At 30.0% G+C, this 17,870-nt stretch overlaps 1 protein-coding gene across 4 annotated transcripts in view; it reads right to left on the reverse strand.

Annotated features, from left to right (window-relative positions):
- The window catches only part of LOC113383295, a 69,447-nt gene that overhangs the window by 28,778 nt on the left and 22,799 nt on the right, over positions 1 to 17,870 (reverse strand). For all 4 annotated transcript variants that reach the window (XM_026621555.1, XM_026621557.1, XM_026621556.1 and 1 more), the window contains exon 3: positions 5,726 to 6,071. In XM_026621555.1, coding sequence (XP_026477340.1) covers positions 5,726 to 6,071 — 346 coding nt within the window. The remainder of the gene's footprint in view (positions 1 to 5,725; positions 6,072 to 17,870) is intronic.

The following is a 17,870-nucleotide window of genomic DNA, read 5'->3' on the forward strand; positions in this document are numbered from 1 at the left end:
AAAATGTCGTTACCTAAGCCAGCAAATAATGACTTTATATATTATCAATTATATAAAAAATGTCAATGTCCATTTTGGACATATTTGATAAACTATGTTCTAAAACTTAAATAGATTTGGAAGAATCACAGCTGAATTGGCAAATGGAAGAAGTACTATAAATTGGTAATAGGGAAAAAAATTGGCAAAGTGCCTGTGCATACGTTTGAGTAAGATTATAAATACATTGTTTGTAAAATAGTATTTGTTAAATCAGTGGAAAAACTATATGATATCCTTGGCTATTCTGCATAAACAAATGATATTTACACAAAAGATGCCCTAACCCTCACCTTTGGACAAAAAATATCCTCTTATCAAAGCAATTGTTATAATCAAGAACTTCATGTAATGTGCTTATATGAAAGTTCTAATCAAATAATCTTAATATTTATGACACAGATTTGTGTCATGTTTATATATATTATACAAAGCAATATTTCTGCGATAAAAAATCTAAATACAAACTTCGAGGAATCGAGGAATCGCCTCGATTGCAAAACGCTATCATATCAGTATGATATCGAATCGGAATAGCAAATGAGATACATCTGCAAATTATGAAATATCCGCTTAATCAATTCGAAAACCAAACAATGAACACAACTGAGCAATGGAATGAATTGTTTCACAATATTTTATAATGCCATTCATTATTTATAAGTGCGTTTTAAATACTATATGTACATAAGAAAATATTGTAGTAAATCTTAGATAAATAAAGACAAATGTTATTTTTATATTTTTTCTCGGTAAAACTTTCTTCATTCATTATCCGATGCGCCTTTTACATCAACAAGATAGTTAGTTCTTCAATTATCATAAGTTATGATATTTTGCATCTCCACCTCATCGGTATATAATAAATTAAATTAATAAATATAATATATAGTTTCGTCTTGAATTTGTATGTATTACAGCTTGGGACAAGGATTCCAATAAATAATAGAAACCAAAAGATTCATCAAACAATTATTATTTAGTGTTAAAGATTCATACTAGGATTTATACAAAAACCGACATTTCAGCAAACCGTTTTTAGAATGTTTTAGCCGGTTTCGAATTTCATAGAAAAAAAATATTTGCGCAAACATTCTGTAAATAGAGCAAAAAAATGTAACAAAAAATTTATAGTGATTATATCTCTTTGAAATTTTATATATTTCAAAGTTTTTTTTGCAAAGTTTCATCAAATTCGCAGACGAGGACAGAAAAAACTATAAATGAAATTTTGGCTTTTCTAATTTCACTTTTGAGCTTTTCAGTTTTCTTTAGCAAAGTTTTTTGACATGACCCATTGAATCAAAATCGTAAAGTGTACAAAAAATGGCCTGCTTTGATGTCAATATAAAGTAAATTTTTAACTATAATATTTGCGTCAAGTAATAAAAATAATATTTAACTATTTTAATAATAATATTAATAAATGTGTGATAAGTTCATTTGTAATATAAGCTAGTGTATAAAAATATAACGCACGTCAATGGGCGATTAATCAATAACACGTGCAAACATTTAATAAAGAGCTATTTAAATAAAATCCTCAGTGCAACAACCACCCACGTACTGGCCTGTATTTCAAACTTATATAAAAATTACACTTTATATATTAATATTCATATTATAATCGAGGATTTATATTATTTGTGGGTATTACACACTTTTCTCCTCAACAATTATAAATGAACTATAAAAAGTAACAAAGAAAAACGGGATGATATGGGATTATGGATTGAAGATTTATGAACGATTTTGCATGGTTTCAATCAAATTTGAATATGTCAATATAATTTGGCTTTAAGTAATAAATACTTTTTTCTCAACTTCATTTGCCCTTTTCTTGCCAATTTTATTGATAAAATAAAGGATCTAGGAGTTTATGAAAGATTTGTCATGATTTCAATCTAAATTAAATGTATCAATTAAATTTGGCATTAAAACTGACTGAAGTCATAAAATATTACAAATCTCTGTGAAGTGTACTTGGATGAACCAGATGGAACAAGAGTGATAGTCATAAATATAACTTAAGTGAAATGTTAACGACTGTCTAGTATTATTATGTAGTAGAATTTCTGCATATCATTTTTTAAAATTCTAGTACATTGTTGTATAATTAACTATAAATAGTTTAGTAATAAGTTCAATAGGTATATCAGAGTATAATTTAATATCCAAATTCTCATGGTAGAGTATGTACTAAAATTAATAATTATTGAACCGCCTACCAGTTTAGACTGAGTATTGGTATAAAATATTTGGATTAATAAATTTAAATAAAATATAAATTAAAAAAATTGTTTTACACGCCGGAAGAGATGCAATAATTAATATCTTTTCTTTCGAATGTTGTCTAAAATTTAAAACGAAATAGCATTGTTATGATCAACAACGCAGTGCACTATATTGAAACCAATTATCCCCACACTCTCGTAACATATAAACTTTATAGACATTTATCAATATTATGTATTATTATAATGTAATAGATGAAATAATTATAATTAATCGTAATTATAATCAAATCTACATTACAGTAGTTAAATAAATACGTTGCAGAATATGTTATCATGGATGTGTCCTTATCTGTTTTAACCTACTGCGCCAATAAGTCTAATAGTGTTTTGTTTCGTGACAAATACGATGCCAATTAATCATTCTGATTATCGCTAAATGAGTTTTTCTAAAAGATATCAGTTTGCAAAATAAATGTTTTAGTCATACTGAAGCGGAATGACCAAGATGACTTATGCATGATGAAATGATCTATGGATACACGTATATATACACACATATACTAGGAATTTAGTGTTTTAAATTAAAAAAAAATTAAATAAAAAAATTGAAAAATTCTTGTGACAGATGATTTGTATTAAGCCTATTTTTATTGTTAAAATTTAGCTTGTAGCTAAATAGTATAATAAAAATATGAATCACAAATTATCACAAAAATAGAAGAGTTGAAGCAAGATACAGACGGGCACATACAGCATGCAAATTAATCATCTCCCCGCTTGAAATATAATTCCTTTCCCAAATACCAATATCGATATAAAACGATTATTAATTATCGATCGCTATTCGATAAGCAATATAATATGTGTGATTCAACTCTGGAACCATTTAATGGCTTTAACATAAACAATAAAACGAAATTCTAATGAACCAACAACGAGTGTCTCATTGCATAAACATTATTACATTCGCTGCGTATTCATGAACATCTGTTCGGTGTCACCCACGTGCACTAAACTCTATCTAAATGACTAGAAATAATAATTAGATCAATTAATAATGAATATCATTTAGTTATGAAATTCTCATTTAGTAGTAAAATAAGCGTATGTGGAAGAATATAATTTTAATTCCTGTCTCTTAGAAGTAATTGATTCTCTACCTACTGGAATAATCATTTCTATTAAAAAATGTTTTGCAAGCTTAAACCGAACAAGCCAAACTTGTAAAAAAATACATTATTTTTAAGTAATACTTAAGAAGCAAACGAAAATTATCATGTTGAATTCGAAAAGTTTGAATGTACTCTCTGAATACGAGAACATCGAAATCAGGGCAAATTTAAGTAAATACCAGCCTGATGAGCAGCTCACTTTTTGTATACTTTATTCGTGCAATTACAAAAGTTTATAATTATATAAAAACATTGGTTTAGTTTCTATAACATCAAGTAACTCGATTGTGAAAATAAAATACATTGAAGAGTTTTAGATATAAAGTACATCCAGTTGCTAATTTTATATTTTCAAGTGAAAATGGATCACTGCTTGATATCAGGCTACCCGAAGTGGTTATCAAATTTGGAATAATCAGATTAAAAAATCAAAGCATTAAGCCATGGAAAGAGTATATAATTATAATGTTTGCTTCTACATAAAATATATATGAAACACAATCTAGTTAAATTATAGTTATAAATTCTTACTCCCAATCCATCAGTGTTGAAGTAAATTGATTTGATGGTCAATAAAATCATATTTATATTTTAAAAAATTATTAGAAATTTAAAATCAGATATTATCCTTCAACTTTTCTGGATACTATAGTCAATGAAACAATGAAGTCATATAAATTCAGGAGAAAGACTTTTGGGACTTGTAGATGTAGACTTCATTAGTCAGCTAACAGAACAAGAATACTAAACTTGGACTTACTTAAAGTACACATCGAACCAATAAAACCCAATATAAAAGAGATAGTAGCAAAACAGTTTTAAATGTGTTTCTTAAAATAAAAGAGGTAGTCAGGTATCAAGTTTTTTTTATTGTCTGGAACAGCAATCAGAACTTCTTAAGCGGTTGGTCTAATTTGACTTCATACTAGTTGGCTCTACAGATGACAACCCAAACAATTATCCTATCTCTGTATGATGAATCATTATTACAATTTCTGTAATAAGGCGAATTTTTATTGATGTAGCAATTCCGGATTATATTGCTATCCAAGTGAAATCCATTGTCACTACTGCTTGACAACAGGCTGCTCGAAGCAGGAGCGAATCTGGAACCTCTGATTTAGGTCCAGTTGACATCAAATAACGCTATCAAATATAATACGGATAGTAATACAATACGGACAGCCTTAAACGTATTTCTAAGAGGTGATTAATTCAGGTATGTAAATGGTGCGATAAGTGATTAATTCGAAAGTTTTATAACGACGTTTAAGAAACGCTACCGTTTTACAACTATATCATATCAAACATGAGGCGATTACCGGATTCGTTATTCTCATTGGGTTGCATTTAATTACTGACGCATCGCGTTGAATTTAATTAGTGTAAACGTAAATTATGCACACACTCCGAGCTGTTGTAGAATACGCTGTGGAGGCCCACATACAATGTAATATGCATTACAAAACGAATTGTACAGATACAATTAAAATATTTAATTAATTTGAAATTTTAATTGTGCTCTGCAAGTTTAATCTTTTATTCTGCTGCATTTTAACAAATATTAAACAGAATTAATTAACGCAAATCCCTACGCTAAACTCTACTAACAAGGGAATAGAGATATATTTCCAGACTGACTCGATATCCGTGAAGAAGGTGGACTTCTACTGAAATCCTCTGGGATGTTTTGTCAAATGTAAAGATAGATATGGAATTCTATGAATAATATATGACATGTCATACATATAGTCGTTTGGGAAGTGAAAAAGCAAACTAACTGTAGAAAAAACTGACATGACAGAGTTGGAACGTTAGCATTGTAGCAAATATCATTCATAAAAAATCTACTGCCTCATGGTTTCAGCAGAAATAATTAATATTTCCGTAAATCAACGTTTCTTTTTTTAACTATACATAAAACTGGTAGAAACTTTGTAACATCCAGCAAAACATAGGACTGCGTCCACCAACAAATCATAAAGTATTAAATATTTATACATTTTTCAGAGCAAAGGCTATTCTGGTCTAGATTTTTAAAAGATCAATTATGTTTTTAATATATTTTCAAAGTTTAGCTGCTCAAAAATATGTGTACAGAAAAATTTTTCAACTTTTGAATTATTTTCGGAAAGCACTACAGTGCTCCTGTTTCCTTCGCAAATCTATAAACGCATTTTTCTCAAATCGGTCTTTCCATCGATACCCAAGATGTCTCAACTTCTACTGGACTGAATTAAAATTTGAATTATTATTATTATTACTATTACCACTGACCTGTTTCCGTGTTGAATAATATATCCTCGTTCCTTAAATCGTCCTCGCTTTCGCAAAACTCGTCATAAACTGCAGCAGCAACTTGCGTTGGCAAAACGACGGTTGGCGTAGCCAATCCGCTGCTGGAGCAGATTGTACCACTCATCCTTCGTCTAAGATCCTCTGCTCCAGTTGGGCGCACATGACTTAGGACGCCTCCAGCTGATACAACAACCACGGAACTGCCAACGTTGGAATTGGAACAAGTTTGTGCGCCTGCATTGGAAGACGAGGATGCTGCTCCTTGCGGCAGACTGTGCGGCTGTAACGGCGACGTGGCGACACATCGGTAGTAACCGTCGGTAGGCTGGAATAGAAAAATAATAAAGGTAAGTGATACAAAAATACAGTAATATTTGATTGTAGTCATTTTGAGAGGAAAATCAAGGATATGAATCAGAAAATGATGTTGAAATGAAAACATATGAAAACGATTTTGGGTTTGTAACTACCCGACGAAGTTTATGTCTTCGGCACGTTCAAAAGCATTCTTAATCGTTCGACAGCATGTGTGTTCATATTGGTCAAATTAGACCTTTTCTTCACAAATGCATTCATCTATTTCAAAAAATTCAAGGTTGTTTGATAATACTCTATAAGGATTTTTTAATTTCTTTTTGTTCCGTATCTCCGAATCGCTGCACTTTCCCTACATACGCACACAAAAACATACATAATTTTTTTCAAAGTATGGAAAAATGTTCAGAAACCTTTGAAACGTAAAGATATGCAAAAATTTTCAGTTTTGATTTTAGACGATTCCTATAACTTACCCTACGGTAATTGTACGATTTTTTTAATTTTTTTATTTTCTTATAAATTACAATCTGTCTAAATAGAAAGACATTGAGTAATTAGTTTGACAAATAACATATTAAATTTTAAAAGGAAAAACCAGTGGTTTACCTTTTATTAGTGTACTAAATTATATTTTAATTTTGGTATAATAAAGAAAAAGAAGAAACTCAAATATACATACAATTATAAACAAAGTACATTACACAGACAACATATACACATACATACACTCACCTATCATAAATAATATGGTAGAACAACTTATTATTGATTAATGTGTTAGATCTATTAATTGTATTCTTTTTAATCTTATATTGTGTGTGGTGTTGTAAAGACTTGCAATCAGATCGTTTGGATGGTGGTCAATTTTAGTTAGTCTTGAAATTATGGGCACTCTTTTTAATTTCTTCACTGATTGTGAGTGTATCAGTGTCTTGGTAAATTAGCCATGTCGGTACATACCTTGGCGCGGATATTGCTTGTCTGAGTATTATTTTTTAAATCGTTGCATCATTTGTAAGTTACTGACTTTAGCAGCACCCCATAGATGGATGCCATACATCCAAACTGGTTTGAGAATAACTTTGTATAATAAAATTTTATTGTACATCGACAGTTTTGATCTACTACTGAGGATAAATATAAAGAAGAGGAGCCAATTCATCGACCTTCGAAGGTGTTCTAGATGTTCACGCTTTTTTTGAATATGGAAGATGTTTAACAGATGTAAATTTAATTGTAAAATCGTGTTTTTGTTAAAATAGAGAAAAGTTTGCAAGTATCAGTGAAAGAGCTTAAGTCGCACTTTACTGATTTTCGTATGGGTAGTAGCTGAACTGATCAGCTTTTAGCTGTAAGTCAAACATACAGCACAGTAGGTACCTACTGGCTTTAATCAGTGCAGATCGTCGATTTCCCGCTTGGCGTATATTCCAGATTTTTATCATTGGTACACCTTTATTATTAGATTTCAATGTTAAACATCGAAACGTATCTGAGCCACTCAACTGATTTAGCATATTCGCATCGCTCTGTGATGCTAATTCGATGCAATAATTACAATGATTTACAATTTACTCGCGGACGGTCACGCATTACTGGATCGCTGCCTGTATTGTTTGCTTTGTGCGCTATCGCACACGGAGCGGCCGAGGGACACTACACAGCCACACCATCGCCGATAATGAGACGATCCTGAATAGATAGATATGAATTCATTATTATTACACGATTGCATTGTGTATCTAATACAACGCTTGTAATGGGAGATGACAATGGGACATGTAGCTTGATTCGATTTCATTGTACTTGTACACAACGAATCGTTTTACGAAACTAAATTCTCTACCTGCTCGATCCAATCAGGTTATAAAATAGATCATAGAAATGAATAAAGGAAAGACATAACAAATAGGTTTATATCACAACATTTTTATTTTTGTTAAATAGAAGATTGCAGATCTGAATTGGCTAAAGAGGCGCAAATCAATCATATCGCTTGACAACAAGCTGTTGATATATAAATCTGTAATAAAGCCCATCTGGACCTACGGTATAGAGCTTTGGGGTTGCGCCAGCATATCCAACATTGTTTTAATGCAACGGATGTTATCCAAAATCTTAAGGCATCACCGACGCACCTTGGTATGTTAGTAATAAAATCATCCATGACGACCTCAATATTCCTTTTATTAAGGATGTAATTGGCAGCAGAAGTTCAAAGTATGAATATTTATAAAGATGTATGGAAGTTATGTATATTTATAAATATGTATGAAAATCAAATTTCCATTAAATGTGTTTTTAAGTGCTGTTAGTATATTCCGTGAATTCTTCGTCGGAAGAAATTAAATAAAAACTATTTCATAAATTCTGGCTGCTATGCCAAGAGTTATAAGGAAAAGTTGGCTGAAATTCGAAATTAAAACGACGAACAAAATAATTAAAATGCTTCATGACAGAATGAGATTACTCAATTATAAAATGCATTCATTACTCTGTGTTAAAATGAATACGTGCAGTAAGAGAACGTTTTTAAAATCAGATTTATTCCAAGTTAAACATCTCTTAAGAACTAGGAAATATTCTATAAATTTTAATGGAATTCGCTGATTGAAATGTTCTTATATACGCGTATATAACTTTCATTAATATTTATTGTGAAATTATTATTAATTATGTATCATCACCCTTAATCATCATTATTTTATAATAGATCAAGATACCATGGAAATTCATTGTTATTGATCACTTAAAATCTTTAATTTTTTAATATGTTATTAAATTGTATATATATATATATAGATGATGATGCCAAAGTAGTTTCTATACTTTCCAAAAAAATTCTATTTGTCAATACTTTCTGTAATTTAATTATTAAGTACAACAGAAAATATAAAGTAATAAAAATCAAATATACTAAATTACAAAGCTATATTCCACGAAAAATCACAATTTATGACTATTGAAATTTTGTGCTTTGTATATATAACTTCTTAATATATCTAGATAAAATACAATTCTAATAACAGTACTCTACATTTATTAAATGTCTGATATTCTATACACCCATTCACCAACTGATTATAAACAATTTAATTAAAATACTATTAGAAATAATCATTTATTAGGATTTTTTCATGGAATTAAACTTTGAATTCAGCTTATTTATTTGTGTTTAGTGTTTTGTTATATGTACTTAGTTTTGAATAAAGCAAGTCTTGGCAACTTGGATAAAGCAATTCTCTTAAAAGTTAAAAGTTTAGGATCATCTATATCATTTATCCATTTAATAACAAATTAACTAATAGCTGTGTCAACGGACCATAAAAATCTTATCATACGAATCTATTGTTTTAGAGTATGTTTCAGTAACAATAATAAATAATTATATCTAATGAGAAAATCATAAAAAATATATACAACTGCTACTAATATCATTGATAAACTATAAATGTTTATTTAAATATAATAAACATAACGTACTTAATCACAATGTATAAATAAGAGTTTGATAAATAATTACTAGTAGCATTATTATAATAGAAAGCAATAGAGCAAGATTTGTTTTGTAAATATTATAATCAATAATAAATAAAATGTACAAATACTATGAAAGATAAGGTAATGAAAATGTAATTGAAAAGGTAAAATCAACAAATGATCTATTCTGGATAATAATTTTCTCTCATACATTAACTAGTAAGTATAATATAAATTTTACACATTTAATAAAAATGAATGTTGGTTTTAATGAGAATTCACAAGCATTCATTTGAAAACCCACAAGCATTTTCACAAAGCGAATGAATGAATAATATCTAGTACAAATAGTACTAAAAACAAACTACATTTTATAAATCTTTCCTGGGAAATCGGCTTGGTCTTGACCCTACATTTTAATTTTCATTATATTTATATTGCTTTGAACTATTCCTCTTTCTCGAGCAATTAAAATTTAATTTATTAAATATAATTAAACTTCACAAGAATTCTGTTTGAAATCGCTAAAAAGGTAAAAATTACACTTTTATTGTTGAAGTATAATATAACATTTGAAGGATTGATAGTCCAATTATTAAGAATCAGTCTCAAAAATTATTTTCCTTAATAAACAAGCAATCACTACTGTTGAAATAAAATATGAATATTGTAAAAAAGTTCTGGAGTAACTAATTTGAACAGCTAATGAAACCAATTACAATGGTAAAGTTTAATATCAACATAGCAACTATTTGTTGAACAAATATGAAACTTTAATCAATTGATTTTAAGAATGTAAACTAGTAAGAGGTATTTTACCTTTGGACAAGTTCAAAATAAATGAGAATCAATCAATAGGAACTTGAGACGTGAGATATTGAGAAAACATAAACTGATCAAATCGACTTTTTTGGCAATAGCATAAACTTCTCCTTTCGAACTAAAACAGACTGATTAGAATTTTGAGCTTTAACATAATCATAGCAGTTGTATTGCATATGCAAAATATGAATATTTGACTTGAAAATATACAAATATTACAAATAAATTAATTTCGTACGAGAAAAAGTGCAAATCGTCCATTTCCATTATGGAAAGATCTATAAAACTATAACTTTTATCTATCAATGTCCGCCTTTTTCATTAGCCAGAGTGGAGTGGAGTTCGAAAATATTAAAATGAATAATAAAGCATATCATATTCCTTTCGAACCGCCGAGCTTTATGAACTTATAACCGCAATAGGCGAGTTGATTATATTTTTCTCTAATAACTCTCAATTAATCTACGTCGCGTGACAATATCACGTCAGCGGCCAGGCCAGGCAATGGCTTTTGCTTTTGCTTTTGTCAGCGTTGCGGAAAAGTCGGAAAACGCGGAAAACATGAATAGCTTTTGCAACACAATCGCCGCAAAAGATATTATTAGCTTCAGAAGTCATATATGGAGGAATTGTCATACAACATGACGCAAATTACACTATGAAAATAATTAATAGATTAAGATATAGAGTAAGTTGCTGCTGAACTTCTTGAGACGCCAATTTCAAGAAGACTGAAAAAGAAGATTCCAAAAGACAACATTTGAAAGATAAAAAGGTTTAGCATACTATAATGACCCTACGTAAAAATCAGTATAATTTAGGTGTTATAACGACGGACACTTTCGTACCCTGGCACAACCGTACCCTGTCTCTCCTATGTAGCATCATTTCTGCTCTTAATAAATTTTAGTAATTCTGAACGATAAAATAAAATGATCGATAACCAGCTATAAATTTCCATTTATTACAGAAATATTTATCTATTTTTACTATTAGTCTTTTCAGAATCTGGTTTGAAGTAAATTATTCGTAGATCACATATTCAACGCTGATGAACAAAATCAAGGAGAAATGTCCAATCGTCTGATCAGTATAAGAGGATTATGTTTGTACGTTAATTTAATGAGGTATAATGCTCTTGCAAAACATCAACAACCTATAGAGAATTATCGATTGCGTTTACCAATTTAAAATCTAAAAATATCAAGAATCTGTCAGCTCGCTTCTATTTTTGTAAGTACCTTTTTATCCTCAAATGCCAAAATAAAACTGGATCTTCGTAGTAAATTGATACATATTATAATATATAAATATGAATATTACTAAATATCCTAATCCAGACTCAGGTGACCCAGAAATCAAAGTCAAGCCAAAACGGTGATAGTACCAATCATAACTAACATGAAAAAAGTTAGTGAAAAAACAATGGAAAATTATAAGCTTTTAAGTGTAACCTGGAGCTTTGGTGAAAATGTGAGCAGTTTTCGGTTATTGTGGTTAATTTTTATTAATTTGGTTTATTTAAGCTTTAAACGTCGTCAAAATCCTAATCGTAAACAACATTTCTAGGAACCTAGTCAAAAATAATGAGACAATTGCCCCAAGTTTTGAAGAATCAAGGCTTCTTGTTGAACTATAAATGATAAGAAAAACTTAAAAAAATGATGAACTTTGAGAAGCCGCCTTCAAAAAAAATGTACTGAAGTATATTAGCAAAGTTTATCAAAAGTTGGTACCTCCAATCAGGAAGGTAAAATGGTAAAATACTTGATAGTCTCGTAATCAAAAGTTAGTAAGAAAAATAACAATCTATAAATAACACGAGTTTTGCTAGTAATTTTTTATTGTGGTAGTTATGATCAATACTATCACCCCGTTTTTGCTTGATGTTAAGTTTTAGGATACCCTATATATACAGCATCATATCTACTCTTAGCACTGTTCTCCTTAACAGATAGCGATGCTATGATGTACTATAATATATCGTAGTCCATTATAATGCTATTATATACAGAATATACTGTATTTCACTAAACTCCTCTCGTTTCCGTGAAGCAATACCAAGAACACAATAGCTGTTGTTTTTCCACTGTTCCTTAGTCGACGTTTTCACTAGGATGAATCACGCGGTAGTTTATTTGCATAAATCGTCCATGGCACACATATAACCCTGATACTTTGTTATATTATTCTGTGGAAACCTGAGCGTAAAGCCCTTTGATCACTTTTGTAATAAATCATCATTATAATAATACGGTAGAATTAAAATCTATATGCTCCATAAAAAATCTATGGTTATTTGGATAATGAAATTGGACAGTGACATGGTAGAGAGTTGAAATAAAATACGATGTACAGTTTTACTTGATTTCAATTGCAAAGTGTTTCAATAGGCTTGGCAATTAGTGAACACGTAAATAACATCCACCGGACATGTTACAAATGAAGTTAATGGAGCATCGCCTTGCTATTTGCTTTCGCTCCGAATTTACCAGTGACAAAGCAACTTGACTGGAAACGCAAAAAACAATCACCATCATTTCTACACAACAACAATGGTCAGACTGTAATTTTAAAGTCGATATCACACGACTTCTGCCACAATATTCTATATTTCTCCTCCTGTAAGTCGTAAACCATCTGCATTCTTCTTACTTTCAGTCGTACAGAAAACACTTTGCCAAATATGGATCCGACCGAGTTTCCTTTACTTCACCTTTTACTTCTTCATCTATTACCTGATCGATCCATTTCATCTCTTCAGAAACATATCTCCAAACTCTCGAAAGCTTTATATATATATATATATATATATATATATATATATATATATATATATATTTCTATTAAAACAAAATGCGGACCAGTATAAGAAGATCGTTACGAGTGGACATTCGTTTCCAGGGCATTTAAGTGGAAACTAAGGTTGCTGTCACCGACAATACTAAAAGTTCTTCATAGAACAGAACGACGAGCGGCAATTCCGAATCCGACTTCTCTTTTCCAGCAGCAGATTATAGCATGCATACAGCACTTTACGACTTGATGTCTCGCTTAATTATTTTGCTTTGAGAAAGCAATTTATCCTTATTAAAATAATTAATTGCACCATGGTAAAAAACTAATGTAAAAGGATTTTTGACTTTTAATCAAGTCATAATGGAAGAGAAATAAAAAATCAAATTGAAACGATGCCCTACATTAGAAACCTATTTGAATATTTAATAATTTTAGTATGATTATAATATTTTAGTATACCTACTGGTTAAGGCTATGAACTCTAAATTATTATTCTATATTATCTAGAATATTCATTAAAATTTTCAATTAATTAGGAAGAAATGACCGAAAACAACACGATTTCTAAGTGAATCTTTCAAACAGCTTTAAATTTTCAAAATTAGTTCAGGATTTTTGGCACAAATATTGACGAAACATTTTGCACTTATCTGGTAATTGTAAAGAAACGGCTCTGCCAATCGTCTCTCAAGACAAGTTAGTACTTCTTTCGAGCGTCATCAAATGGTGCTTAAATTTTTGTAATCGGTGCATCCGTTTTAGAGAAATCATCGACGAAATTTTGTACTATTTTGGGTGTCAATCGATTCAGAATGACTTGAAACATTGAGAATACAAAATCATGAAAGCAAATCATATTTTAGCAAAACCTGAGTCAAGAGTTTCACTCAAGCCAAAAATAACTTATAAAAGATAGTATAATAACAACATTTTATTTTATTTCATCGCACTATCTTGATATCAATTTCTTCAATAGTGAAACTTATTCCACTGTCGCAATTCAAAACCCATTCCTGCAAACCATAAACTAACTATTTGCCTTATTTGTATCTTAAAATAGTTCCATTACATCCATTGACGTTATTTTTTGTAAGAAAAACTATTATGTGCTGTGTTATTAGAATAAGTACTTCTTCAGGTAACTAGCAATATACATGCTACGGCAGGTAAATTGAAGTTGTAATAGGATTTATAGTGGGTACTATGAAAAATATCTATCACAATCAATATTAGACCTCGATTTCTGTTTATTTTCTATTAGCAATAATACATTTTATTAGCTTTGAAAAAACTAGCGATGAAAAACCGTCAAGATTTTATAACCCTAATGTAAATATTGTAAAACATTACGACTATTATATAACTAAAAAAATGGTGGTGTTATGATTTGTGAATTTAAAAATTCTAAGAAAATAAAAATAAAAATAAAATATGGAAACAGATGCATTATTATGTTGAAGTCTTATTAAAAATTAATATATATTAAACAAGAATCATTTTGATTTAGTCTTTCCCTTCTATATACAACAGTATTGAACTAATAACCCAGCTTACATATTTAAAAAATTAACTAGCATTAATAAATAGCAACTAAATTATTTTAGAAAACATATAATTAAGTTATTAGCTAGAAGATTCAAATAATCAAAATAATCATGAAAACTTTTGATTTGAAAGACTTAAAACACCCAATTTCCTACATATTAATACAAATAAATAGAAGGTCATATTTATGGAAGTTATTGAATAAATTTTCCTAGAAAGTTTCCGACGAAGAACTTCTCGGAATCAAACTGAAATTGAATTCCAAGTATTTAATATTGATAAGGCTACTTTTTCATACATTTTGTGAAATAATGAAATTCGGAATGTTGGTAAAATATTTATGAATATATTTATGAATATATATGTATATGTGAATTCATATACATTTTTGTCACCATTTGTTCATATTTTTTTATGTTTATAATAATGTCTAGTCATACCAGACGTTGATTAGATCATTAATATAATTAATAATGATAATGTTTATATATATTTATATATATATATATATATATATATATAATTTCAAACATTAAATTTACGTAATTTTGAGTAATTTTACTACTACACGTAAAAATATATCAAACAGTTTGTTTTTCAATGTCAATGAATTACAAAATCAGCGTTTCAAGTTCAAGTGTTTTCCTTGAACAATTAAATTGTGTTTATATTTAGATAAGTTTTTATGCTTTTACATAAAAAATCTTATGACAAAAAGCGGCAAAAATACTTAGCCTATTACGATGATTAATACGTAATAGTTATCTCAATTGAAATTAAAAATTAGTACAAACAATTTTCGGTATTTACATAACTTTGAAAATTGCATAATGAAGTAATAAATATGCTTAACCTTAAATATGATGCACAAATAGACCATGATATTTGTTCATTGATGATGTTTATTTAATGAATGCTCATTGATTTTATGTTATTCTTTAATCAAAAAACCGCAGACAAACTTGTATTTAAAAACTTGATTGTTATCATTATGAGTCAGTTATAAAATCATAATTTAACAGCAGTTTTTAATTATAAAATGAAGTTTTAATAGACTTGCGAACTTCGGAAAGAAGAGCGAATGGCACTAATTAGGAGAAAGTATAATAAAAAAAGAATCATAGCATTCTAGATCCTCCCCACATGAAGTAATGCGCCTAAGGACGATTTCCGTGGCAAGAGATAGAAAAGTTGGTTTTAGTCGGTATTATGCCCAGGCGGTATTGAGTCCGACATACCCAGACAAAAGACATTTTCTTCGCTATACAAAAACAAAAATTTGCTCCAAGTCTACTTATGTATGATATATAATTTACCGTAACCGTAGGGAAGTCAAATGAGTTTGTTATAATTGTAATTGCTACAAAACAAATATACTAAAGTCATAACATTGACCTAAGGCGTAGATGATTTATGTCAAACAATAGAAGTATCAGTAAATTTTCCATGGGTTAAGAAATTTTCCATAGTAAAAGAATCAGAAAATAAGCCTATTAACACATTCGCGGCCTCGATTGCTATAGCATTCATTTTCTGATGCAGAATGACGTGGATGCTATAGCATTCAAATTTTAAAGTCACTTATTAACTTCCCGTAGGGTAAGTTATTGTAATCGTACAAAAATCGAAATTGAAAATTTTTACATTTCTCGACGTTTTGAAGGTTTCTGAACATTTTGGCATACCTCAGAAAAAATGGATGTGTGTGTGTGTATGTATGTATGTATGAATACAAATTTCCAGTCACGTTTTCGGGCGCACGGATTAACCGATTTGAATGGTTTAAAAAACATTCGATTCCTATTGATAGGAAGAAGAGCTGATTAGTTTTTGGCAAAGGCAGATCCAACAGTTACGGAGATAAAGAGCAAAGAGTGCAGAAAATAGAAATCGAGTTTTTAAGAGAACGCAGCATCCGATTTGAATGTTCTAAAAAACATTCAATTAGTAATGTTTGGCAGAAGTGTCTATCAGATTTTGGCAAAGGCAGGCCCAGCCATTTCAAAGATACGGAGCTAAATGTGCAAAAAATGGCAGTTTTTGAGGGAACTAAGCGTCCGATTTAAATGATTCAAAGAACTTTCTGCTTGTCTTGTCAGAGTCCATGTCTCTGATCCGTACAGTGCTATGCTCCAATAGCACTTTACGCATAATGAATCATTAAAAATATATTCTAGTGATATAAATCCTCTATCCTGTTCGGCCCTGTTACTATTCTCTCGTAAACGAACTCTCAAAATTCCTCTCTCGGCCAAGAAGAGCGCATATTCACATATCGCTCGGCAGCGCCCACACTCCGCACGTAAGCCGCGGCGTACGGTCGAGTACGGTCTCGCGATCCACGCTCTATACGCTACACACGCGGTACGCGGTACTGCAGAGGCGTTGAGTTGTTTTACAACTTTCGTATTTTTTCGTAGTGAACAACATATATTATTTAGAGGAGGTTGAGGATGCTTGACGAAATATAAAGACATGCTCATATAATTCGTATTCTCTCGCACTATTGGTTGAATTAAAGTTAGAAAGAGGTAGAAATTTATAAAATGATTATCACTCTGTAGTTATTTATATATTTAGTTAGTAGTTGGATACTACAAGTAGTTGCTGATTTTGGTTAGAAAATCAAAGACTTTTTTCATGAACCTTAATAACTTCATTTTGTAATGTATTGTCCATTTTGATCAATCACTTTTCATCATCTTTCAAGCAGCATCATCATCTCACTTTCATAAATCTTCTGGTTTTTATCAGCAAACACTGAATCAAGGTACATTTTGACACCATCATGATCATTGAATTGTTTACCATCTAAGAAGTTTCGTAAAAATAGAAACAAAAAGTAACCAGAAGGTGCAAAGTCAAGACCATACAGGGTGGATATGGCAAAACATCCCAACCAAGCTCCAATAATTTTTGCCGAGTAACCAAAGATAGGTGATGTCAAAAATGAAATAAATCACCGGTTTGATTTGCCAATTTAGGTCGCTATTTTCAAATACATGGTTATATTCGTAAGTTGTTTAGTGTAGACATCAGAATTGATCATTAAGATGATACAGTTCAAAGTAAACAATTCTTTTTTAATCATCTTCACCTAGACTGCCAAAACAATTTTCATTTTTTTAGGACTTCTTAATTTGTCTCTTTACCTTTGCAG

This window comes from Ctenocephalides felis, unplaced genomic scaffold (assembly GCF_003426905.1).
Source record: "Ctenocephalides felis isolate EL2017-DRISC unplaced genomic scaffold, ASM342690v1 CF-g0.4_SCAFFOLD_03570, whole genome shotgun sequence".
Taxonomy (NCBI): domain Eukaryota; kingdom Metazoa; phylum Arthropoda; class Insecta; order Siphonaptera; family Pulicidae; genus Ctenocephalides; species Ctenocephalides felis.